Consider the following 26,729-nt stretch of genomic DNA (forward strand, 5'->3'; position numbering starts at 1 on the left):
TCCAAATATGTAAAAAAAAATACATGTTTATTCAGAGAAAGTACGTTTTTGTGTCTGATTTCGTAACTTAATTAATAGTTAGCACTAATTAATTAGCATATTTGAGGTCACCCCCGGGAACCATTAAGATTGACACTTAGATCGTGAAAATCCGATCATTATAACAAAAGTTATTCAGGGTGATATCTTTTTTTTTTTGCTGACTGTACACTATATATTTTATTCATACTTTTTACTTACGTTTTAATTTTCTTTGACTTTATCCATTTTTTAATTTTTTTTTTCACATGCTTTTCTTTTTTAAGTAACGCGAGGCGGTTTCTATTTAGATAACGAATTATTATAAAAGTTCTTAACGATAGAAAAAACTTTTGCTGTTTTATAGTAACTGTGTCATTTCGGAATCCATTCTTTACATAGTTGTTCATTTACTTTAGGGAACAAGCGGAAAATTATATTTTTTCCTTTTGTTTTTCTATCAGAATTTTTGCAAGTTGCAATAGCGCAAACTGGCATTTCGTTAATAGTTTTAAAATTTTGTAAATTCACGGCAAAAACTGAGGAAAGTCATTATAGAAAATAACAAATGTCTTAGAATATGTCACAAAAAGAAATGCTCCAATATTAGTTAGAGCAAGTAAGGCCGAACGCTCTGTTCTTGAAGTAAAAGTGCGAGCTTTGCGCCAAATTGACGTCACTAGAGAAAATCGGAGGATTGGCGCGGCGAGAGTTTCTTCAAAGGAGTGAACCAGCCCTTCTATTCTCTTTAGCCCTGAGTTACAACGGAGAGAAAGGACACTGAGAAAGCCAATCACGGTAAGGTAGAGTAGAAAATTTGCATATATGCACCATGACGTTCCGGGGAGCGTGTCGTAAGGAAATAAAACGAGCTCGCGGTGGATTGTTGTTGTTGTTAATTTACGTCGCACTAGAGCTGCACAATGGGCTATTGGCGACGGTCTGGGAAACATCCCTGATGATGAGCTTCTCACGAATCCTNTAAGGAAATAAGGCGAGCTCGCGGTGGAAACTCAGTATTTATGTAAATGGTATTGCACAGTATACATCAGTTTAAACGAAGTGAGTTTGTTGTCACGGTGTGATATGGCCAACAGGCCACACACAAGACTACAGCTGGATGAGTTTACGCGAGGTCGAATCACTGGGAAGTTGGAAGGGCAAAGTGTGACCAGTGTGGCTGCAGAGTTCGGAATCGCCCAAAGCATCGCGTTTCGCGAGCATAGAGCACATTTCAAAGGACGGCAACAGCTGTCCGGAGGTTTAGTAGAGGTCGCCTTCGCACAACCGCGGCAGCGGACGATCGGCATATAGTCCTACAGGCTAGATGGAACAGACGGCTGACTGCAGGAGAAATAGCTAAGCACACAGAGCAAAGTACTGGAAGCCCGACATCGCATTTTACCGTGGCCAGAAGACTGAAGAAGGGTGGTTTATTTGCAGGATAGCCCGTACGGTGTGTTTCATTAACGCAGTTCACCGGAGACGACGCTTAATGTGGTGCCAGGAACACAATATTTGGACAGATGCGCAATAGGGTCGAGTACTCTTTACGAATGAGAACGGAGTTAGTCTGACCAGTGATTCTGAATGCATACACATCTGGAGAGAGTGAGGAACACGCAATAAACCCTCGGACATCATCGAAAGATTTGGAAAAGTTCTTATATAAGGCGGTATCATGCCTGGTACCCGTACTGATCTACACATCTTCCAAGATGGTTCAGTCACTGGTGCCCGCTACTGTACCGAGGTTCTCCTTCCTCATGTGCGTCTTTTTAGAGGAGCTGTGGTTTCTGAGTTCATCTTCATGGACGATAACGCTACACCTAATCGTACAGTGGCTGTCACAGAACTATAGGAGAGTGACGATATTGCACGCATGGACTGACCGGTGAGGTGTCCGGATCTTAATCCGATTGAACACTTGAGGGAGACGCTTGGTAGCACGTCCCAAGTCACCAGCAACAATTCCGCAGCTGCAATTAGCACTAGTGCAGGAAAGGGCAACAATTCCTCACAGCTTATTAACAACCTGGTTCTCAACATATGCATATGATGACAATTCTGCGTAGCAGTCAGACTTGATCACTTCCAATACTAAAAGCCGAAATTTCCTTGCCAAACACGTGTAACATTGACGTTTTGGTCATTTGTACAATTGTGTTTTAAGCCTATATTTCAATAACGTTCCTTATTGTTCCTGTGGATTAATTTTCTTTCTTTTCTTTTCTTTTTTTTTTTTTTTTGCAAGTTGTTTACTTTTCTATCTTTCTACATTTGGTAATTGGTATGATTTTTTATCGACTTTCAACCCAGCTGTTCAAGCTTACCACTAAGTCTACTAAAACCACGAAGTCCTTAACTTTTTCACACCAGTGTATAAGAATTAATATATACACTTTAACTGGGGTTTAAAAAAAATGATCAGCTATTTGAAACACCAATTTTTAAAAAAAAATGATCAGCTATTTGAAGAAACACCAATTTTTAAAAAAAAAAATGATCAGCTATTTGAAACACCAATTTTTAAAAAAAAATAATCAGCTATTTGAAACACCAATTTTAAAAAAAAAATGATCAGCTATTTGAAACACCAATTTTTAAAAAAATTAGCGACAGAAATGTGCCACTTTCTGATTCAGAATTTGCAACAAATGGCTCAAAAAATAAAACTATTAAACGATATGACATCAAAATAACTACATAGTGCAGCAATAACACGGGACAAAATTTACTTACACCTGATCAAATATTTAAGCTGGAATGATTCAACTTGCAACAGAAAACGTCTTTTTTTTCCCAGTCAGCAGCGTTATCCGTAGAGGATATTTGTAACTAGTTATTGAAAGTTTGAGAGATTAGATTCTTTATTTCCTAAACAGACGACAAAAATCACACTCTCTTAATCCATATGTTATTTTTAAAAAATAATGAGAGACTGACATAAATGAGGCCTAATATATACGTTACAAAGTATGAAACGCCGGTATAGAAAGAATACCCAGACAATCTGTGACTCGTTTCATACTTTACCTTCCAATTTTCGGCATTTTTTAAGATACCTAAGTATTCCATAATATGCAGGGTATCAAACTTTGCTGGTAACAAATATAATAAAAATAGGATTTAAAATCGACATCTTTTAATAATAAACGGACGTAACATATTCTTTTTTTTAGTAATGTTTAAGTTGAAAAAGAAAGGAACATAAACTTTTGTTCTAAAGATCAGATTTTCGTGCACAAAAATATTATTTTAATAGTTTGATACAAAAAGCAAATGCAGAACAGATACAAAAATAAAACAGCGTTGAACATTTAAAAAATTGCAAGTATTTGATAATTTCCTACCATCTCTTAAATTAAAAATTCGCAGTCAAGAAGGGCATAAGAAGTTAAAGACTAAATGAACAAAATCGAAAAAAAAATGCTGTAGAATAACAAACTGGCTCATCTAAAAATGAATAAATGTTTCTAAATAATTCTTCTTGTTTAATATAGACCAATTTTTCATTCAAAACCATTTTGAACATAAAGTGCAAATAAATTTTTCCAGCTAACTTCGGTTTCTTAAAGTAGCGAAGTAGTCACTACAATTCCAAAGTAGTTTATAGTTACTACATTTAAAAAAAAAAAGTAGTTGTAGGTAGCTATTCGTAACAAAGTAGTAGTAAATGTTGTAAACTACAAAAATAATGTTTTTCCAACCACTGCTCACAGGTAACAAAATTTTTGCTTTTCCGATTTCATTAACTGGTATTGTCTTACTTATATTGAAACCATTGAATTAAAGTCTAAGGACACTATTTTTAACATAATTTTCACGGATATCTTTAAAAAAAATTAGCCTTCCAATTTATTAAAAACATTTTAAAAAATGCCAAAATCGAGCAATTTTTTTTAAAATATATCATTTCTGAAATATTAGCGGATCAAGAAACAATTAGGGGAGAGTCGGGTAGCCCCGCCCAAAGGGTACCCCCGCCAACTGTCAATTTCATATGCATAGAATAATTTTTCAAGTCAATGGGCCATCGGACATTAATTCTTATATTAAAAAAAGATTATTTACAAAGTTTCAAGTATTTATGCAGCTGTTAAGATGGTAAACAATAGTTTTGAAAATATGTTGAATACAGTAGTCATGAAATTAAGAAAAATTGGTTGAATGTTTCGATTAAACTTCGTTTTAATACTAAAAAAAATTTTTTTTCTATACATACAGCATTAAAGTATGTAGTCTTAAGTTTAATTTGCACAAAGAAAGAAGTTTGTATGTGAAAAATTGTTCGAGTAATTACAAATTTACAAAAAAATTGGATTTCGGGTAGCCCCGCTCACATGAATATCGGGTATCAACGACCAATTTTATTTCGTCGATAAATGTACGGTTTACTTAACGTACTTAACGTTACTTAATGTACGGTTACGGTTTACCGAGGGAAACGAGAATATTTGGTTGGATCAATGTAAAGTCTATGGAACAGAAGTCGCTTTTAACGAGCAAGACCCGGTTTTACGTTTTAGCGAGCAATATTTTTCTGGCTTGCAATCTTTTTTTCAAAATGATAAGAAATGCGCGCGAAATAAAAAAAAAACCGCGAACTGAAACTTCAATGTAAGCTGACAAACTACTATTTTAAATATGTAGATTAATGAAAAAAATAAATGTTTTGGTAAGAATCTTTTCCTTCATTTTTCCTTACGTTTATTGCTTCTTTCCCTTAAGACTGTAGCGCAACTAGAAATTTTTTGCTGGTTGTGGGGGGGGGGATAGTTGTCATTAAACTAAGAAAAGTATTTAATTAAATTAAGTAAGTAAGTATTAATTAAATTTTATGTAAACTCAATAATTTGACCTCCCAACCCCCCACCCCTCTTCTGGTTGCAAGCCTGCCTTAAGGACCCGTTTATTACGAGCACTCGGATTTAACGAGTACATGTTACGGTCCCTTTGTGCTCGTTATAAACGAGTTCGACTGTATTTANTTCCATATTTTGCATTTTTCGGAATGTATGGAATTCCAGAAAGAATTATTATTATATCATGGTAACGTTATTTTATAAGTATCTTCACCATATATCGTTAATATCACGCCTCACGTTAGAATTGAAATGCACTCTTATTATCGACTATAGGAAATATTGAATATAATAATGAGTATTTTCGGAAACGATAATTATTGAAATACGATAATATCACGATCATTATCGGCAAATTCCGAATACGATATTATGAGTTGATAAATTTCGTTTGGGTAACGAAAATATTGCTTTCAGACAAGAGACGCTCGTTTACATTTCAAAATATTAAAAAAATAATAATTAATAATCCACTGTAATTCTGATATTTAGTAATATTATGAGATGGAAGTTGTTACATTCATTTAAGTTTCTATACAAAATGAAAATGTTTTGGAGTATATTTTCCTTTTTTTTTGTTATTTTAGGATATAAAACATATTTTTCAAACTTTAATGAACGTAGAACAAGTATTGCATTGCTTTATATTTTTTGAAACGACTCATAATAATTTTAAAGAGTAAAACATTGTTTTGGTTCAATATTTTACTTCTATTTAAGTCATGTTATAAGGCTTTTTTAGCGCAATTTTCGCATTTTAAGGGCATTTTTTGCACTTTTTAGGGCATTTTTTGCAGTTTGTAAGGGCATTTTTTAAGGGCATTAATTGAGATTTTTTAGGTCATCAAAATCCGGGCTCTACTTATTACTAACATCTGAGCTGTTGTAACCATAAACTGGCCTTTTTACAGATTCAATTACAGTTAAAATTCTTTTCTAAATCTGTATCTAACATCACAAACAAATAAGTGAAACTTAAACACAAAGTTAAAAAAGAAATGCAACACTAATTACCGGAGTTATGGTGAAAATAAATGAAAGGATAGACTGGGAACAACAAGCAACCATCAAAGTAGATCCATTATTTAGATAAATGTTTTGAAGATGCGTTTATACGTGGGCGTATCATTATCTTTCTTTGCTTGGTAAGTCATCCGCAAAAAAAGAACCATTCAATAGTGACTATAATTTAAATTGATTTATCACATCTTAAGTAGTTAGGAAATAAGATTTGCATATATCTCCTTATCATGTTATTTAGAGGATAGGTGAAATCTTCACAAAAAAATTTTGAAGCTCGCTATTTTTAAGGTAAATTATGTGAGTTTTCTTGAGCTAGTCGAATTAAATTTCGATCACTTGCAAATGCAAACAAATGCAGGGAGATAAGAATAAAGCACGAATCTAGGGGGGGGGGGATAATTTCCATCCAAGAGTTCAAATCCATTCTTGAACTATTCGATATTTTGCTAGCTGGCATTTTAAAATTATAAAGCGTCCTTACAAATTTTATGATATTTACGATACACCATATATAATCTTAAATTGATATAATTCAAAAACTTTAGTATTTCAATAAATTATCTAATATGTCCTTTTTATGTAAAAAGGAAAAATTATTTCTTAGCTAGTAATACCATGCGAAAAAGGTTGAATTTCGATGACTCACAGATGTGGCAGGCGATATCGGAAAGATTTATCGTCAGAAAATATCGATATTCTGCGACACATAGTAATATTTTTAAATTAGCTTATTTACATTATTTTTACATCAGACAATATTTTCGTTACCCAAACGAAATTTATCAACTCATAATATCGTATTCGGAATTTGCCGTTAATGATCGTAATATTATCGTATTTCAATAATTATCGTTTCCGAAAATACTCATTATTATATTCAATATTTCCTATAGTCGATAATAAGAGTGCATTTCAATTCTAACGTGAGGCGTGATATTAACGATATATGGTGAAGATACTTATAAAATAACGTTACCATGATATAATAATAATTCTTTCTGGAATTCCATACATTCCGAAAAATGCAAAATATGGAAGTAGCGGCAGAAAATTTAAATTTTATATAAGTCATTACTATATCAAGTTATAAAATAAGAGAATTTAGTATCACATAAAAGAGGTACGTCATCAGTACCTACCAGAACAAAACGGTTACTAGGCGATTCATGTCAGAGGGACAATCAGAAATTACAGCTTTTTTTTTTTTAATGAATACAAATAAAATTATTTCAAAGTTTTCAAATTCGGTACTAAAGGCCGGGATAGCCTGGTTGGTAGGGCACTGGGCTCATGTACAAGATTTCGTGGGTTCGATCCCAGCCGGCCGAAGACTCCCCGTGTAGTAAATGGTGACTGATGCACGTCCACCATGTTCCCATAAGAAATCATGCTTCTTAGGGTACTGATCCAGGAGTCTCTTGTCTTCTGGATTGGTTCAAAATTATAAGGCTACGGAATTGAACATAGTCGTAAACCCAAAATTGGATCAGCGGTTCAACGACAGTCAAAATAAAAAATATATTAATCAAGTTAAATCGAAAAATTTTGACTTTTAAAATTAAAATTTGGTAGAAAAAAAATTAATAAAAGAAACTTTAAATACAAATTTAAAAAAAAATGGTTAAATATTCTTTTTTTTTAAAAAAAAAAGAAAAAAATATGCAAAAACGAGGAACAGGGAAAAAAGCATTGAAAATCGGTGCAACTGATCCTCAAAATAGTGACCTTCAATGAAAAAACAATTTATTAAGAAATGTAATTTTAACTCTTGCTGAGATAGACGCACTTAAGTATTATCTACTGACCAACAAAACCATAAAATAGAATTCAACTTAGGTAAGCATATAAAATTGAAAAAATGGAGAATTAAGTAAACAGCAAAACATTAAATAAACAAACGTTTAAAGGAAAAATAAAGTAAATATAAAAATTAAAGGGCTTGGAGCAATAAAGTTAAGGCAACAGCTACAGGCCTTGAAAAAGAAATTCAAACAATTGAAAACAGAAAAAGTTAATTTTATTAATAAATTAAAACATTTTTTAAGGTTTGAAAACCTATTGGCCCTCAACAACTGAAAATAAATTTAAAAAATATTTAAAATACACAACAAAAGCGGAAAAACCAGTCTTATTCGCCGCACAGTTGATATAAAGGCGAAATTAAAACTTAAAATAAATAAATAAAATAGAAGAATTAGTCTTGTACTTAGAAATAATTGCCCTAAGTATTGTTTTCCATAATTAATAAAAATATTACGTTTAGTAAGTGATAAAAAATATGGCGTAAAGTAATGTGTTAGAATGTTAAAATATTTTAACTTCACATATTATATTACGCGTACTCCATAATTGAATAGTTTTCGATGAAGATTTTTATCAATCCTTTTTAATTGCTTATACATAATCACTTAGAGTGGAACGGGCTCAAAAAATGACTTCAGGACAAAAAGTAAAAATTAGGCAACGCTTCATAAATCAAGGGATATACACAACTAGCTACGATGGTTGAGACTGGTTTCTTCAAACGGTAGACATCATGAAGTAACTTCTTCAGACTGCAAATATTTGTGGATCTACAAGGCTATTTTAGTTTAATTTTTTTTTTTAAAAAAAGTCCCCCATTTTGTGTTTTTCTTTTCTTGACGAGTTAAACCTTATCTGCAGTTGCAATCTACCACTCAGTTGAAGGGGAAAGAACAATAATTGAGAGTTAGTAAAAACATTCTATAGCACCAAGTAAAAAATATCTGAAAATGCTATTTTTCCTGTAATACCCCGGACTTATGTACCTCGTAGCAAAACTAAATATTCAAAATCACCACTTAATGAAATGGCGAGAGCTTTGTTGAAAAAAGTTATATATTTATTCATTTATTTCTAATAATAAGATGATTATTTATTCCAGACTTAATTTATAAATAAAATGTTTTTATGCTTTAATTTTTATGCAGGTGACAAAAAATGGGAAGTGCACACGTTTTTAATTATATGTATAATGGTATTTAAAAAAAAAAGGGGGGGGGATAACTCAAAGTTGGCTAATAAGTTACACAAACTTAGTTTTAGTTTCATTAGATACACACTAAAAAAAAATAATCGCAAAACTGCTTTAAGTTTTTAGCAATATAAATAACAGTGGTCAGAAATAGCGTACTACAAGTAGTGAAATTACTGTAGTCGCTATTTTTTCTTAGTTTGTAGCGCAGTGTGCTACTTTTTTAGCAAAAATTGTTAGTGAGCAGTGCGATAGAAAAAAAGTAGTTTATAGCTATTCAAGGAAACTACTTTTAATGTTAATTAAGTAACGAAACAAGGTTCGAAAACTTCACGGAACGGACATGAAAATACCCTTGTGGCTAAGCGTTAACAATTGTTTATTTAGTATCACGTATAACTAATATTCAACGAATAATAAATGATTTATTACTTTGGTCAGATCTCTTAAATGCGAATGAACACCTGCGAAACATTGATGTTATTTTAAAGGAAGGGAACATGTTTTCGATGCGCATAATTTCTTAGAGTAAATAAAAGAACATCAAACATTTAACGAAACTGCGAGTATTTGATAATTTACTAGCAATTCTAAATTTAAATATTCGCAGTCGAGAGAGGCATAAAAAATTATAGGTAAAATGAACATATTTTTTAAAAAATGTTTTAGTATAACAAACAGGCTCAAGTAAATATGAATAAATTATTCTTAATTCCCCATGTTTAATATAAACTAATTTTTTATTCAAAACCAACAAAGATTTTAATTAATTTTTCCAGCAAAGTTCGTCTCTTTAAATGGTGAAGTAGTAACTACATTTCGAAAGTAGTTTGTAAAAACTACGAAAGTAGTTTGTAGTTAACTACATTTGCAACAAAGTAGTTGTAATAAACTACAAAAATAATGTAGTACTGGATGTGCGTTTAAAATCAGGCTTTACCTTACTTTTTAATTCTGAGCCTTCAGACCGATCATTACAATAATGATAAGCCATATTTTTTATAAATGTCAACTGCTCCCTAGTCTTGTTTTGAAATAAAATGTGGCTCATTATTATAATGCCCCAAGCAAAGTTTCATATGTAAAACAACAATTGAAAATTCTGCCTCAAATGAACTCCTCTTGAAAAAAGGTAAATAAAATTAATTCCTATAAAGTAAAAAATAATTAGCTTAAAAGCTACAGCACGGGCTAAAAAGGTTAACTGTTTAAAAAAAACTGTTCTTTTTTTTTCCCTCCTGTGTGTTATAAAATTGCTAATAACTAGAGGCCGGATTTTGATGACCTAAAAAATATCAATTAATGCCCTTAAAAAGTGCAAAAAATGCCCTTATGAACTGCAAAAAATGCCCTTAAAAGTGCAAAAAATGCCCTTACGAACTGCAAAAAATGCCTTTAAAATGCAAAAATTGCGCTAAAAATGCCTTATGACATGACTTAAATAGAAGTAAAAATATTGAACTAAAACAATGTTTTACTCTTTAAAATTATTATGAGTCGTTTCAAAAAATATAAAGCAATGCAATACTTGTTCTACGTTCATTAAAGTTTGACAAATATGTTTTATATCCAAAAATAACAAAAAAAAAGAAAATATATTGACTCCAAAACATTTTCATTTTGTATAGAAACTTAAATGAATATAACAACTTCCATCTCATAATATTACTAAATATCAGAATTACAGTGGATTATTAAATTTTTTTTTAATATTTTGAAATGTAAACGAGCGTCTCTTGTCTGAAAGCAAATTTTTATACCAGGAGAAGCTTCTTTCAACGTCTACTGATGTTATTGGTGCGTACTTGAAAAGGACGGTCACACTTACTGACAATTCTTCTTCAATTTGAAAAGATGTTGCTTCACCTGTTAATATCCTAGAAATTTTCTTCATTGTTTGGAAGCCAGTGTAATAATAAAAAATTATAAAAAATAATAAAAATTAGAAAAATTTAACAAAAAATTTAAAAAATGCTTTAAAATGCAAAATACGCCCCAAAATTTTAAAGAAAATGCCCTATAAATCTCAAAAAATGCTCTAAAGGACAAAGAATGTCCAAAAATGCAAAAAAAAATGCAAATGTCATCAAAATCCGGGCCTTACTAATAACCGTTTGGGTTTTAAAGTCATTTTCAGGCCTGTTAAAAAAAATTATATTTAAGTCTCTTAAAGATCCTATCAGTATTGAAAATTGCTGGGGCATTTACCACTGGAGCGACATTTGCTACATTGAACCAACTAGAACACAATAGATGTGTCCGTGATCAAAAGAATACGAGAAAACATCAATTGCTGCACATAGTAGGAATCTCCAGAAATCTTGAGCATAATCTAAATTTCGAAAATACCAAAATTATTTTCCTACCCAAAATTTAAAATATAAAAAAAAATTATTTTAATGGTGACAAGTGAGTCGGACAATTTTGCAGGATTCTGATTTGTTCGATAGCAACTGCGGTGACCAATTATTGCTTTTATTTGTTATCTGTTGTCCTTTCCTTCTCTTCTCCCTTCCCTCATTATAATTAATTATTAATCTAACTAATCAACTGATTTTAATAACACAGGCATTGATTCAAAAAACAATTCATCATGTACGGAGGTGGCCACATTGGCCGGTACTCCGCGTCACCCATTACCAGTTTCCGCAAAAGTGAAATCCTTTAAATTTAGTATGATCTTTTAAAAAATCATTTATTGCTGGGCAATAAATGATTATTGCCCAGCAATAAATATTTAAAAGCATATGGATACTCAAAAAATTATTACAAATACATAATTTTTAAAACAATACAACTATCACAAAACATTTCAAATTTAATTGAAAAAGTAATACAAATATAATATTTATACTTTCCTGGGATACGGTGGAAATTTTCGGACTCAAACATACTCCACAGCTCACATTTTACGTCAATTTTTATCTCTTTTTAATTTAATCATTTTTTTTTAAGTCAGCGTGCAATTAATGTATAAAAACGAATACCGTTAAAAATATTTTATTTTGATACAAAAAATTTTAAAACTTAATTTTAATTTTAAAAAAATTATTTTGTTTAAATAAAAATGATTTCAACTTTAAGCGACACAGTGATTAGCACTTTTTTCTGAAGTTTATACTTTTGCTTCAAACAGCTGCTTAGCATTTCTTATAGATTCTGGAACAAGATTACGGAATTCACCCTACTGCATATAATTACATAGTCAGAACCTCAATGAACCACATGAATAGTCCTTTACTTCATTTGCATTCCCACAACCTCATCAAAGCACCACACAGATCAAGCTCAAGATGAATGGGAAAAGGGCCGCAAGCGGCCTCAGGTGCCCAGATATTTTATACAGTTTAAGTTTTAAGATTACGGAATTCCAACTAGGTAACAGCAAACACACGGAAATTATTTTATTGTCTATGCTTACATAGAAATCAAGGTGCTTTTTCACCAAAAACTGTTCCCTTCAAAACACGACAATTTCAATCTGCCCAAAGCGAAAAAACGAAACAAATCGGTTCTAGTGTCAGAATCATCTCAGTTCTTTAAATTTACTCAAAACTAAAATATTGACTATCTAAAAGTAATTTTTTTTTCCATTGCTGAGAAATGTTTTGAGTCACTTCTATAAAGTTTCAGATTTTAGCAGGTTTTGATGGTCTGTTGAAAATGGATCCAGTTGTAAAAAAAAAAAAAAAAAAACTATTTCTAAACCTGTTCTAAACATTATTCTGAAGAGAAAAAATGGACATGATAAATTAATAATTTAATCATAAACTAATAAAACATACCTTTTCTTCAGTCTGTTCTCGAATTTCCACTAGAGTTGATTGCAAATCTTCACATTTCTTTTTCCAATCAATTTCATCATCATTATTGGCAATATGACCATTGTCTGCAACTCCTTGATTCCAAGAAGCCTCTCCACCACCTTCTTCCCCTTCACCCATAATAGATGGAAGAGAAGATCTCGCAGATGAAGCCATACTGAGACGGTCTATAGGTCCAAGGCGAGCCAAATCTGGATCAGCCATATCGGACGTGATAGACCGCGATAACCTTGAACATACAAAATAAAGCATATTAGATATATATAAATGAAAATAAATATTAATTATAAAGATATTACTAATGAGCCGCGATTGACCAATGGCTAAAAGCACTGAGCTATAATTATGAAGAACTGTGGTTCTAATCTCAGTGGAGGCCTAAAGACCATACAGCTTCAGATCAATGGGAACCAGCTTATTTGGGAAGTGAAGGTCTGGACAACTTGCGAGCAATGCTGATCACATTGCCGTTCTCGCCATCATAATTGAATATATGACCGTTGATCACGAAATAGTGGAGACAATCTCTATAATCCCACAATTAGAGTTCCATACTGATTCGATTTAGTTGATTCAAACAAGATCGGGTCCAAGTTATAGCTGTAAAATACCCAGGTTTTTATAACTAAGGGTAAATACCCTGGATATTTTCCCGGGTAAATACCCGAAATTCATAAAACCCTGGGCTTTACAAAATTATATATATTAAAGGTACTATTTAAGTTTTGCTTATATGGTCATTCTAATATGCTATATCTATGGTCTCTTCTTCTATTCGATCATTTTATTTTAATTTTTATATGAGAATGGCTTGATCATCCTGAACTTTACATTTATCATAATTCAAACAAACAAAGTTTTGAGAAATATATTTTTAAAATGCAATTTTTTTTCCCTTCAGATTTTAAATAATTTATTGTAGATCATTTATCATACAAAACTTTTGCTGCATATGAACAATATGTAATCCTTCTCGCATCCATAATTAGTTGTGATGTGATGATATTCGAACAATAACGCTTAATGTGTTCAATTAAATTCGCAATAAATATTTGAGTTTCGATATAGATATTAGTAATTGATTAAAAAATATAGAGATTAATAATAATTTTAATTTTCAGAGGGGTAAAAAACATATGCTACTGATAGCGTGCATGTATCAATATTTTTGCATGTTAAGTTTAATAGGTTGTTACGCTTCTTCCCTTATTAAAAAAAAACTTTTCTGGGGGAAGGGGAACTACTATGTTATCTAGATTTAAAATTAAATGTTTAACTTATTGAATAACTCTCTAAACAAAGGTTTACATATATTATTACGTGAAATATAATAAATAAATAAAATATATATTAAGTTTCACTACACTTAATGTTTTAGAGAACAGAAATTTAATTATGGGTACAATACAAGAATAAAAAATATTATCTCTATTTTTTTTTCTTAATTTAAATACATAAAATTTATTTGGAAATTTTTTTTGAATAAACTTAATGTTATGATTTTTAGTCTGATTAGGATATATCAAATAACACTAATAACAAAATCACACAAATATATAATAATTCATGTGAACCAAATTTTAATCACAAATATCGTTTATTCTTAATTAATCAATATTTTACATAGAATTGAAAACAGTATACAAGATCTTAATAAATTTAACTTAGTCATATTTATAATTTCTAAACAATAACTACTTCTTGCTTAATTGTATAAATTGTCTTGTATTCTAAAGGTTAAGTAGTATTTTGCTCATTGTTTGTAAAATAATTCCTGAATATGAAAATTAAATTCCATAGTTCAATATTTTTTTGTGTTGAAATTGTGAAATTTTAAAATTTCACTAAAATATCAATAATTTAAAAAAATCGTTTTTCTTTTTATTGTTTCTAATAAGATGCAGGAAAAAAAACTATTTAAGCAAAATATTAAATGATTTTAAACATTATAAAAAAACTTATTTTAAATTAAATAGTTTTATAGCTTTTTTTAAAAAAAAAAATTAGATACGAAATTTCAGTTTAATTTTATCATTTATATTAAATCTATAGAATGAATAGAAACAAACAGAATTAGGTAATTTTAAAATTTTTACTTGTGCTCATTCATTTTTTCTATTTCATCCTGTTTATACCAGTGCCTTGAAGAAAAAAATATATTTATTCACTTAAATCACGTAACAAAGCCTACTGTTTATTTTTAATTTCCATTTTATAATTAAAGTTTCATAATTTCCAGAACTATAAGCAAGACAAAATCATGGTCACATGCTTTAAAAGGGACAAAAACCTGATTTTGGGTATTTACNTAGGTAATTTTAAAATTTTTACTTCTGCTCATTCATTTTTTCTATTCCATCCTGTTTATACCAGTGCCTTGAAGAAAAAAATATATTTATTCACTTAAATCACGTAACAAAGCCTATTGTTTATTTTTAATTTCCATTTTATAATTAAAGTTTTATAATTTCCAGAACTATAAGCAAGACAAAATCATGGTCACATGCTTTAAAAGGGACAAAAACCTGATTTTGGGTATTTACCTAACGCAGGGGTAATGAGTAGAGAATTTATAAATTACCCACCCGCTGGATATTTACCCGACCCACATCTATAGTCCAAATTAGAAAGAAAATTATAGTATCCTCTTTAAATCAACAGCAAAGCAAATGTGACTATTATTTATATGAAAATCTGTAAATAAGCAATATTAGTGTTAATACATTGATGATAAAATATATAGAATGCTGAAATCATTTTTATTATTGGTATTAAGGGCGTCTAGCCAAATCTCTCAACAAAAAATAAGCACCTTTAAAGTACTTTTTAAGCACTCAAAACATATTTTTAAACACTATATACATTAACAAAATGCAAAATAATTTTTAAAGACTTTACATGATCATGATAAAATAATTAGTTACTGACAAAAACTCTTTTCTTGATTATATTAGCCACCATAAAAAGATAGAGAGATTTTTCGGTTCGATTTCAGAGGGTGGAATACGTAGCGAAAATCGACATGGTAAAGAAAAAAAATAATTTTCAAAAAGGGAAAATTAAGCATTTTTTAAAGACACCTTCCAGGGCTTTAAAAAGAACGAAAATTGAAACCAAGCACCTTTAAGCATTTTTTAAAAATACTACGCTCAATGTAAATATAGTGATTCGAATGAACTGATTCGAAGTAAATTTAAATCAGTTAATGATTTGAATAGGTAATCTGAATCAACTAAGTGAACAGATTCGAATAAACTTGACGATTCGTATCGCCCAACACTGCCATCAAAAAATATAGTATATTACCTTTTAAATCCCATACTTACAAACGGTATTATATCAAAAATATTTCTTTTTAAATTTAAAAAAAGTTTTTTCGTTTAAAAAATGAAACAAAAATTTTTTTCTTTAAAAAATATTTAAACAATTTTTTTTTTTAAAAAAAAAGAAAAAAACTATATTATTTTTTTTTAAAGAAAAAAAAAAGCAAAACTTCGACAAGCATAAAATAAACTACTTCAGAATATCGCTTAAGAAACCAGCAGATGGAAGGGAACTACAGGCCATGGACAGAAAAGGGGCAGTTGTATTTACCCTCTATCCTGCAAATGCAGGTTCTAAAAATAAAATAAAAATTGGACACAGTATGATGCTTTTTTTATACATACAATGGTATGGAAAAGCCGGTATAAAATAAAACAGCAACTATAGGGGGGAAAATAAATGGGAAAAAAGAGGGTTTCCTTTACCATCACGTGACCGTGAATCTTTTTCTTCACGTGAGAGAAGAGAAATAGATTTGTAAGGACCCTTTTTGTTTCGCAAGTGAGCGGTTCTTTTCTGATTGTTTATTTGAGAATGCATAATACCCCTCATTCTATGAATGCTCAATGAAGGAAAAAAGAAGAAAAAAAAACACTCCATTGATGAACTTATGAAAGAATAAAAGGGAACTGTTCTAAGATAAAATAGAGAAGAACTTATCATACACGTCTCATTCTTTGGACAGAACTATTTCTAACTGCTTCAGGATGTTTAGATTTGTTTTCGATTGAGTTAATACACTTTTTTTTTCTTCGGAAATGCTAAAAATTTGCTACATTATTCTAAAGACTCAAAGCAGGAGAAATAAAACGAATAACTAAGTGTTACGTATATTTTTTAATGTACGAAAATAAACACTTTGGGATATTTTTTTTTCGCGCAAGTTAGAGTAGCATTCAAAATAATACAACAAAAAAAACTTAATAACTTTTGATTTAATTGTCTGATTTTAACGCATTAAGATGCAATCTTAATGGTTCGAGGGTCTAATCTCGATATTACACAGTTCCTGGCCAAATTAATAGACGCACTATAAGATTCTATGTAAAATCTTAATTATCAGGAGATCTAACGCAGCTTAATTGTTTCTACGCGACTGAAACCAGTTTGCACTTGTTTTCGTGTATAAATTGGTGAAATTAGACGACATATAATATAAATGGGACAATTGAATAAATTAGACGATAGATTACATACATATAAAATATTTATTGTATTAGGTATTATATTAGTATATTATAATAATTAGACGTAGTGAAGTGTTTTAATAATTGCATGTTTTGCACGAGTTTATATGCAATACTCTTATATTAAAACATAAATGTAATGAGTCATTATAGGAGATTTTTTATATACTTCGCATTATTGTATTTATTTTTAACGTATTGCATTACAATGTTAATCAATTAATACACGTACATAAACAAGTGTAGATCGGTTTCAGCCGCGCAAAAACACTAAAGTTGTACAGTGTCACCTGATAATTAAGATTTTACATAGAATCTTACAGTGCGTCTAATAGTTTGGCAAAGGATTGTATGTCAGATAATATGCTAATTAATTAGTGCAATAGATATTTAAAATTATAAAATCAGACAAAAATTATTTTCTCTGAATAAGCAAACCTTTTTTACGGTGGATGTACATTTTTAACCCTCAAAATATAGAGGACGGATGTAATCTTAAAAAATAGTCATCATCAAAATAGCCAATAACTGTTTTCGCCAAAAGATAGTTAATAGAGCGGGTAAAAGTGCATCGATTGAAAATCACGTACCTGTGTGAGGTTGATCTCTATATCTTTTTGACACCAATCAGGAATTTTTCCAAGGGATCGAAGACTTTAGGGAAGAAAATATTCTAGTTTTCGTAAAACTTACGTAGTATTGAAATAGGGTAGCTCAATAAAAAAAAAAAATTAAATCAATAAAAATTAATTAAATATTTTCAAAATAATTATGCAGGATAGCAAAATTGCTATATAGATATATTATTGAATTATTTTAATTAAATTGTTGAATATTAAAAAATTAATTAGCATTATCTAGAATTTAAAATTAAATTTTAAGATTTTAATATTCATTTAATTCTTGTGATAGAGTCTACAACTAAACTTCTTTTAAAGAATAATAATGTGAGCTTCCTTAAATTAAGTGAAATAGCACACGAATTTTTCGAGAGTTTTTCGAAATATTATCCCCCCCGTAGAGTATTATAAGAGAGTTAATTAAATACTATAAATCTTCTTTTTTTTTTAAACAGTTAACATATGCTTTGCTTTAAATCGATTAATATGCTATCTTGGGTGTTTCTTTCAAAGTGGATTACAAAAAAAAACAAAAACAAATTTTTAATTTATTTTTATTTTCATTTCTTTTAATTTAATCTTTTAAAATTTAAAGGTTTAGAATATTATATTTCCTGACTAAAAATGCTAATCGAATTCTTGCATATACCTTTTTTTTTAAATCAAAATAAACTATAAAATATTGTATTCCGATTTTTCCTCCTGTGTCGATTAATGAACAACACCCCCCCCCCCAAAAAAAAAATTAATTCTCCCCAATAAAAATAAAAAAAGCAATAAAATATACCCCCGCAGAGTAATATAAGGGTTAATTAAATACTATAAAACTTCTTAAGATTTTTTTTTTACAACAAGCATATACTTTTATTTAAATCGATTCTTGGGTGTTTCTTTTAGAGTGATTTACGCAAAAACTAAGATGAAGTTCGACATTTAAAAAATAAAAATCTAAATGGCATATTACATTTCGCAATTGAAAATGCTAACCAAACTGTTGCAGGGTTGCATTATGTTTCTTTCGTTTTCTTTAATTGATTTTTTACTTTGTTGCATTCTGTTTCTTTCGTTTTTTTTTAAATTGAATTTTCTTTCTTTTTTTTTTTCGAAAGTAAAATGAACTGCAAAATATCATGCGCCTGCCGATCACATTCTGAATGAACAACCTCCTTTTATTTAATATGTCCAAATAAAAAGAAAAACAGTAGTTAGGTTACTTGGGATTCAAACAAAAATGCAAGTTATTCTTTTGGTTAGAAATTTTTTAATTTGTCATACATAGAAGCGATATAAACATAAAAAAAACTGGGTAAAGAAATTCTTTGGCATAAAATTTAAAAAAATCTGTGATTAAATCTTAAATATTTTACGATTAAGTATTTTACTAAAGTATAGTACTAAAATATTTTACTAAATTCTTAATCTAAATTTTTAATTTTAGTATGTTAATGTTTTCGTTACTCCTTGTCTTGCATTTTAAAACTACGGAAAATAATCAAAGTTAAAAATCACAAAATAATACATATTAACCGTTTAAAATATTATAGTTGTAAAACGAGTGAAATAGAATTGAGTAAAAACAAGCTTAACAACCTGTAAAATGAAAAATTGTTCTTTTATAAATGGCTGAATATTTTTAAGGGGTTGAATTTCAGGTTTTGTAAAGCAGATATCATTTTTCGCCCATTAGTGGAAGTAAAAAATGGCTGTGCGCTTTGAATACATCGAATCCATGCGAGGTAGGAAATTTTATTTCTGGGAAACCTAATACCAATTTCATATGAAATGATTTGGATTTTAAAAGTGCATTAATACAAATGTGATACAGCAGGATGCAAAGCCTCATTAGTTCTAGAAAATGGTATGATAACGGGACACGAGGAAGAACATCACGTGTCTAACATTTGAAAAGAAGTAAAACATGCCTTTTATCAAATTTCATGCTATTTGCTTCAAAATTCGACATTTTAAAAAACACTGGTGTAAGTAAAGAACTTTGTATAAATTTTTCTTTAAAAATAATAATATTAATAAAAGCTGTAATGTTGCATATACATCGAATACGCCAAACATTCCAACTAAATTTAAGAATAAAACAACCCTACGTGTAAAGGAACTACTGCTTTCTTTTTGATAATTGATTTTAAAGTTGAATTAGGTGAAAATTAAAAGTTACACTGTCTGCAGGAATGATATGCCCTACCCCCTACAAGTATTGCCGTCATATTCACCATATTCTGGTTGTCCCAAAACTCATGGTACAAACGTTAGGAGGTTTTAGACGAGCACAAATCACTTTACTTTACACCCATGCACAGTGGGACAAAATCAGAAAAATGCGGCCAAAATTAGAAAATTAACTTCAATGTTCTAAAAATTGATCACCTATAGGTTTGCTGATTTCAAATATGAAGTCAAAATTTCAAAAAAAAACAAAATGGCGGATGATTATTGAAAAAATTGTAAATAAATAAAAATTATTTACTGGTAGTTTTTGAGATCTTCGATTACAAATTTGTGGTTAATAAATAAAGTAATAGATGTAAAATCGCAAATATTTATCAAAACAAATTTAAACTAAATAAATTGAATCAAAATATTTAAGATTGTTAATTACAAATTCGATTATCGAATTTAAAAAAAATAATGAATCTATTTTGCTAGATATAAAAAATTTTGAAAATGTTATAACAAAAATAATAATCTCAAGTCTATTTTTATAATTTTTTCATTAATTTTATCATTATTATAAAAATGACACGACTATAAAAATCGATATATCAGCCAAATTCGCAAATATTCGCAGGTAATTTTTTTTTAGTTCTTGAGTATATATACCAAACAAATGTAAACATTTTTTTTTACCTCGGCAACGTAAGGCTTTTTTTTTATAGAGAACCCTAAAGTTACAATTTCATTGTACTGGGCAGAAAAAGGGAAATGGCTCTGGTTTTAATAGTATTTATATAAAATAATGAATTCATATATATCTTAGAAATACATTTATGTATAAATCATGCATAGTTTTAATATTTTTATTTACTATAAGGATTTATCATATTAATAAAAATTTAACTGAAAAATTTAAACTTTTTATTTCGACTTTGTTTCCATTTAATTGCTATTTCCATTACTAAACCAAAAAAACAAAATACACCTTCATATTCCTTGGATATTTTAATACAAAAAACCATATTGAGAATTTTTTTTTTTTTTATAACTTCATTTTTTTTATTTTTGACCGCGAAAAATGATTTTTGTTCCACAGTGCCATGGTCCAAACGAGCGCTTCCCAGCGACTGGCATAAAAAGGCTGCTCATAGAATCTTCCTTCGCGCTGCGGATCACCGAAGAGATGGACGTGTACTCAAATAAGGGAAAGATGCATTACATGTACGGAACTTCAGACAGCTGTAGAATCTTCAAAGATTGTACCAACAGCGTTTTCCAACAACATTTTATTCTGCTTTATTCTAGTTTATGGGTTTTGTATGAAAAAAGTCAACAGTTTTTCGTCAAAAAGTGGTAATCTAAAAAAAATATCAAAGTTTAATTTTCTTATTTTAGCAACAATATTACTTTTTAAATTTTACTATAAGTTTATTTTAATAAACAATATGCTATTGTCACGAGAAAACATATTTTCTGAAAAATAGTAGGATGACGTAACGGATAGTAAAGCCAGCGAACGTAGACAACGCTGGCTTTATATGGGCTAAACTTAACCTAACAGTCCCCTCAGTTGCAAACTCAGTAACAGGGGCCGGGATAGCCTGGTTAAAAGGGCACTGGGCTCATGTACAAGAGTTCGTGGGTTCGATCCCATGCCGGCCGAAGACTTCCCGTGTAGTAAATGGTGACTGATGCACGTTAAATCCAGGAGTTTCCTTGTCTTCTGGATTGGTACAAAATTACTAGGATACGGGGTTAAACATTTGTAGCGGTGAACCCAACATTGGGTCGGCTGTTCAACGAAAGATATAAAATAATATAAATTCAGTAACAATTGCAAACTCACAGCAGTTACAAAAATAGAATATTGTTAACAAAAAAGTATTTCATATTACGACGAAGCCTTCTAAACACAGTCTTAATATTTTTTAGTGATAGAGATTAAATAAATTGAATATTAAAACCATTAATTAACTATTATTAAAAAGTTAATTTCGATTGGGAAATTATTTTTAGAATTTCTTGATAATTAACAGTTACCGTAAAGCTTGCTTATTTTGGAACGCTTTATATATATACACACACACCATTATGTATGTATATGTATATATATATATATACACACGCACACACAAAACCTTACGAAAAAGAAGAAGAAAAAGCTGATTGCAGAACGATATGGTTGTTTTGTCAGAAATAAGGAACAGAGAATTTAAAACACCGAGTGCTATATTTCTCAACTTCAAATAAGATGGCTGTCATTTACTTTATTTGCGTCGGACACTACTGCTGAGAAGAAAACATACGAGAAGAGCATATTTGTGAAAGTTAAATAAAGAGGAAAGAGCATATTTAGAATTTTTCCCCACTCCCCACTCCTTTGATAGTTTAGCGTTTAGCTCAGTTGGAAAGAAAGAGGGTCCTTAAAGTTTTTGATTTTTTTTTTCAGAAACCATACTACCAGTTTTTAATTTTCCTACGACGCTGAGACATAAAAATTCAATGTCAACTGAAGTGAAATAAATTATTCGGTTACAGCATTTTCGAATTCAACGAGAAGCAAACACCCACATACGCGTGTCAATGACCTTTTAAGTTAAAAGCCTCCGATTCCGAAAAAAGAAAGGAAAATAATGCATATCTTTTCGCAAAAAAATAAAATAAAAAATAACCACGACAGACTCTGTGAACTTCCGTAAATTTTAAATTACCATTTTCATATTTACATCTTTTTAAAACCAATTTTCCGATCGCCCGTGACAAAAACATTAATTTGTAATAATATAATTCGAAGTTTGTCGCTTCAAGGAATTTATCTTTCATAAAAAAAAAATTTAAAAAAAAGCCACTTAAAATTTGTATTCAGTAACAAATATCAACGAAACAAGAGACTTCCAAAATTTAGCCCATTCATGGCTAGTGTCTTATTAATAAAAAAAATTTTTGGAAAAATTAGCATAATTGTTTTATTATAGGGTACCAACATTCAGGAAGATGTAAAAACTGATAGAAAAAGACAGGTGAGATAAAAATGTTTTAACTAATTGCTATCGACTATAAGTATTCGCAAATTAAATATCTATGGAATAATTGATTAACTAAATTCTTAAAATCAGCGCAATATTAAAACCTATCAAACTTATGATAATTGCTTAAAAACATTTGTCACAACCTTTTACATTTTTTAAGACAGTAGCCACCTTGCATTATTAATATCCTGGTTTGATAGATGATAGATTATGGACTAAGGATGATAGATTTTGTCCATCATAGAGTTTTAAATAGTATAAAAACTCATATTAATTCACAAATTTAAGTTAAGAGAAGAAAACTTAATGTATTAGGGGGACCAGCAAGTTATGTCGTTTCGGTGCATTTGATATTTGTAATCAAGATTTTATTTTTAATCAATGTCTTCATCCTCGTTAGCAACAACCTTTCAATGCCGAATCGAAAATGAAGCTGGGAAAAAAATGAATTGGTTAAGACTAATAAATATTTAATGCGCCGAAACGACATTACTTTCCGGTCCCCCAATAAATACATATTTTTCACCACTTCTTTTGTTAAATCACTTACCGCATCATTGTAAGCATCCAAGTTTCCTAATTTTATTTTATTTTATAACCGTCGTTGAACGGCCAACCCAATTTTTGGGCTCACGACTAGGGGTTTACCCAATTTTTGGGTTTCAACTCCGTAGCCTTGTAATATTGAACCCAATCCAGAAGACAAGGGAACTCCTGGATCAAATATTAGGAGAAGTTTGCTTTCGTGGAGGATTTTTTTGAGGGAACTAACCCGTATTTGCGTTACATGAAGAGGAAGACCACGAGAACCTCCAACGGTTAGCCTGACGGCAAAGGGACTTTAATTCATGATCCGTCTACCACTGAGGATATTTCACGTCAGCACTGTGGTCGGTGCAAGCTGGATGCGAATTCGTATCGACCAGCCATCACTGGGATTCGAATCCCGCGAGATTTTCCCACCTAGATGAAAATTATCCAACTCAATAAATAATTCTCAATTTTTGAATTTGTATGAGATAATTTTTTATATATCAAAAAATTAGTCGCCTTTCATTTCCTGAAACTTTCGCTTTTCTTAAAAGTTTCGTCATTTCAGAATTTCAGTTTTGTGTCATTTTCAGAATCAGCAAGAAGATTTAAAAATTGTTTAAACCTGAGTCATGAATAACTGTTGCAAACTCAGAGCAGTTATGAAAATAGCATATTATTCAGAAAAACAGCGTTATTTCGTAAAACGTCAGAACATTCAAAAACTGCTTTGATATGCGCGCTTTTTAGCGTTTCTGAATCTACCGTTAATTCTCACCAGCGGGAGTCTCTTTTTTTGTGGAAAAATATTAACACGTTGATTGGCACGCTAATTTTACATGGCTTGCCAATCTGGCCACAACGGTAAATAACTACAAACTCAATTTGAAAATATCAGACAGATTTTGCTAGTTTTTTAAAACTTTTAGCATGACATATCTGAAAAAAGTGGTGAATTATATAAGCCTACGAATTGTTTAGAAATAATGGTGGATAAAATTCTACTAAATTAAATTTATTAAACCAAGAATCACAATTAATAAACTATCACTTGAAAATATTTATTCGCTGTCCGGACGGAGCAAGATGGCATCTGTGTATATAAATAAAACTATTTTTGTGTGTTCTATATTGCATTAATTTCTTCAAACCATTTTAGTAACGATTATATAAAATTATTAAAAATTTACTCGAATTATGTGTTTCTAATAATCTTGGCTCGCCGGTCACCGTCGACCCCCGTGGCATTCAACGTGTTAAAGACCAGACGTGCTATTCGGTACCTAAAATCACTGACTATTGCCCTGCTGAATGCCTTGATGACAAACAGGCTGCGCAGCCATATCTTTCAACAAAAAATAAGCACCTTTTAAGTACTTTTTAAGCACTAAATACATTAACAAAATGCAAAGACTTTAAATCATCATGATAAAATAACTAGTTTCTGACAAAGAACTCTTTTTCTTGATTATATTAGCCATTATAAAAAGATTAAGAGATTTTTCGGTTCTATATCTGAGGGTGGAAAATGAAGCCTGAAATTGAGAATATCTTGCAAAATGCAGCAGAGGAATTCATGAGAGTACAATTATCTCACCGAAGCCAGCTCAGTAGACGCACATGCGGACACCAAACATGTAAAAAACATGTATATTTCATCAAACATGTATTTTGACTGGCGCTTTCATACGCTACGTACCGTCTGTACGCCGAAAAGGATAGTAGTTGAATGAACTGTGAAACGTTGAATAGAAAAATGTGAAAACCACAATATTGCATAATTGGTGACGAAAATTGACATGGTAAAGAAAAATTATTTTTCGAAAAGAGAAAATTAAGCACTTATAAAAACACCCAATGAAAAAAGCACCTTTAAGCACTTTTTAAAAACGTTATGCACCATGTCAAATCATTAAATATTCCTAAGAATTTAATATTGGCCGACCCAGAATTAACATCAATTTTAGAAGGTAGGTTGACTACTTTCTAAAATTGATGTTCTTTCGGGCCCAGATATCCGGAAATATCTCGAATAAAAGCTACTGAGAGTGCTAAAAACAGAGTAAGAAATAAACATTAGACTCGACTTTGCATAGTAAACGTCGACTTAGCATTGGACTCAACGTTGTGACTTAGACCTTTGAGTGACTTAGTTCCATTTTCCAACTATTGGTGAAAAAATCTATAAACTTATATAATCGAGAAATCTTGCCGAAATTATTATTCTTTATAAATTATTTCTTGAAAAATTACTAATAGTTTTGGGCATTAAGTTTATTTTCAGATATTTCCTTAGAGTTCAACACACTAAAGACTTAGTGTGACCTGACACTGAAAAAATTAAATCGCTCGCTAATCTACTTTTTGTTTTCAGTTCCTTAACTAAAAACTAAGCTTCCGTGAAAGAACTTTTCTTTAATTGGTTTCTTAATTGATGTGTTGAAAAATTGTTAAGAGCACAATTATAAAAAAAAAGTGTTAGAAACAATTAGGGTTATTTTTCATTTAATAATAAATACTTTGTTAACCTGATTTATTTGAAGAATTATTTGTTTTGAATTTCTTAACCGCTCTTTTTTATAACTATTAATAGTGTGGTTAAATATTTATTTGAATGCTTTGTAATAATAAGTGAAGATCATTTTTGAATATTTATTTAGAAATTTCTTATATTTGAATCGATGATTATCTTGTAAATTAAGTCATACAGTCAATATTCTTTCATTGTTTTGAGTTTTGTTGTTGCATAAATTTGTTGGTTGTTACCTGTATAACAGTACAAGGGGCACGAAATGTTAGCGCCTTGGCGAATTTGAGTAACGCCAGTAACGTCAATCCTTTAGCTCACTCATTAGTTCGTGGTTGGATTCTATTGTGAATCATTTGAATTTGATTCGGATTAATTTCGTTTTTTGTAAAAATTATACTCCTATGGTGAAGGTTCATCGGGACCATATAATTATTGACGTATCCACTCTGGATATAATGTTATGTTTGCTGTTAATTATGAAATAAACTGTTATTTGTTCATAAGTTTTCGCCATAATTGTCATTTTTATCATTGTTGATAATCGTCGAAAATCGGCATTGTACACTTCACTTTAAGATGTCAACAACAAGGCGCTCCAGCGAGTTTAGTAGAAA

At 30.2% G+C, this 26,729-nt stretch overlaps 1 protein-coding gene across 4 annotated transcripts in view; it reads right to left on the minus strand.

Annotated features, from left to right (window-relative positions):
- Nucleotides 1-26,729, minus strand: part of LOC107446025 (uncharacterized protein CG43867) — a 200,583-nt gene that overhangs the window by 124,140 nt on the left and 49,714 nt on the right. For all 4 annotated transcript variants that reach the window (XM_071188138.1, XM_071188136.1, XM_071188135.1 and 1 more), the window contains exon 2: nt 12,687-12,954. In XM_071188138.1, coding sequence (XP_071044239.1) covers nt 12,687-12,929 — 243 coding nt within the window. In that variant the 5' untranslated portion in view covers nt 12,930-12,954. The remainder of the gene's footprint in view (nt 1-12,686; nt 12,955-26,729) is intronic.

Source organism: Parasteatoda tepidariorum, chromosome X2, assembly GCF_043381705.1.
Source record: "Parasteatoda tepidariorum isolate YZ-2023 chromosome X2, CAS_Ptep_4.0, whole genome shotgun sequence".
Classification (NCBI taxonomy): Eukaryota; Metazoa; Arthropoda; class Arachnida; order Araneae; family Theridiidae; genus Parasteatoda; species Parasteatoda tepidariorum.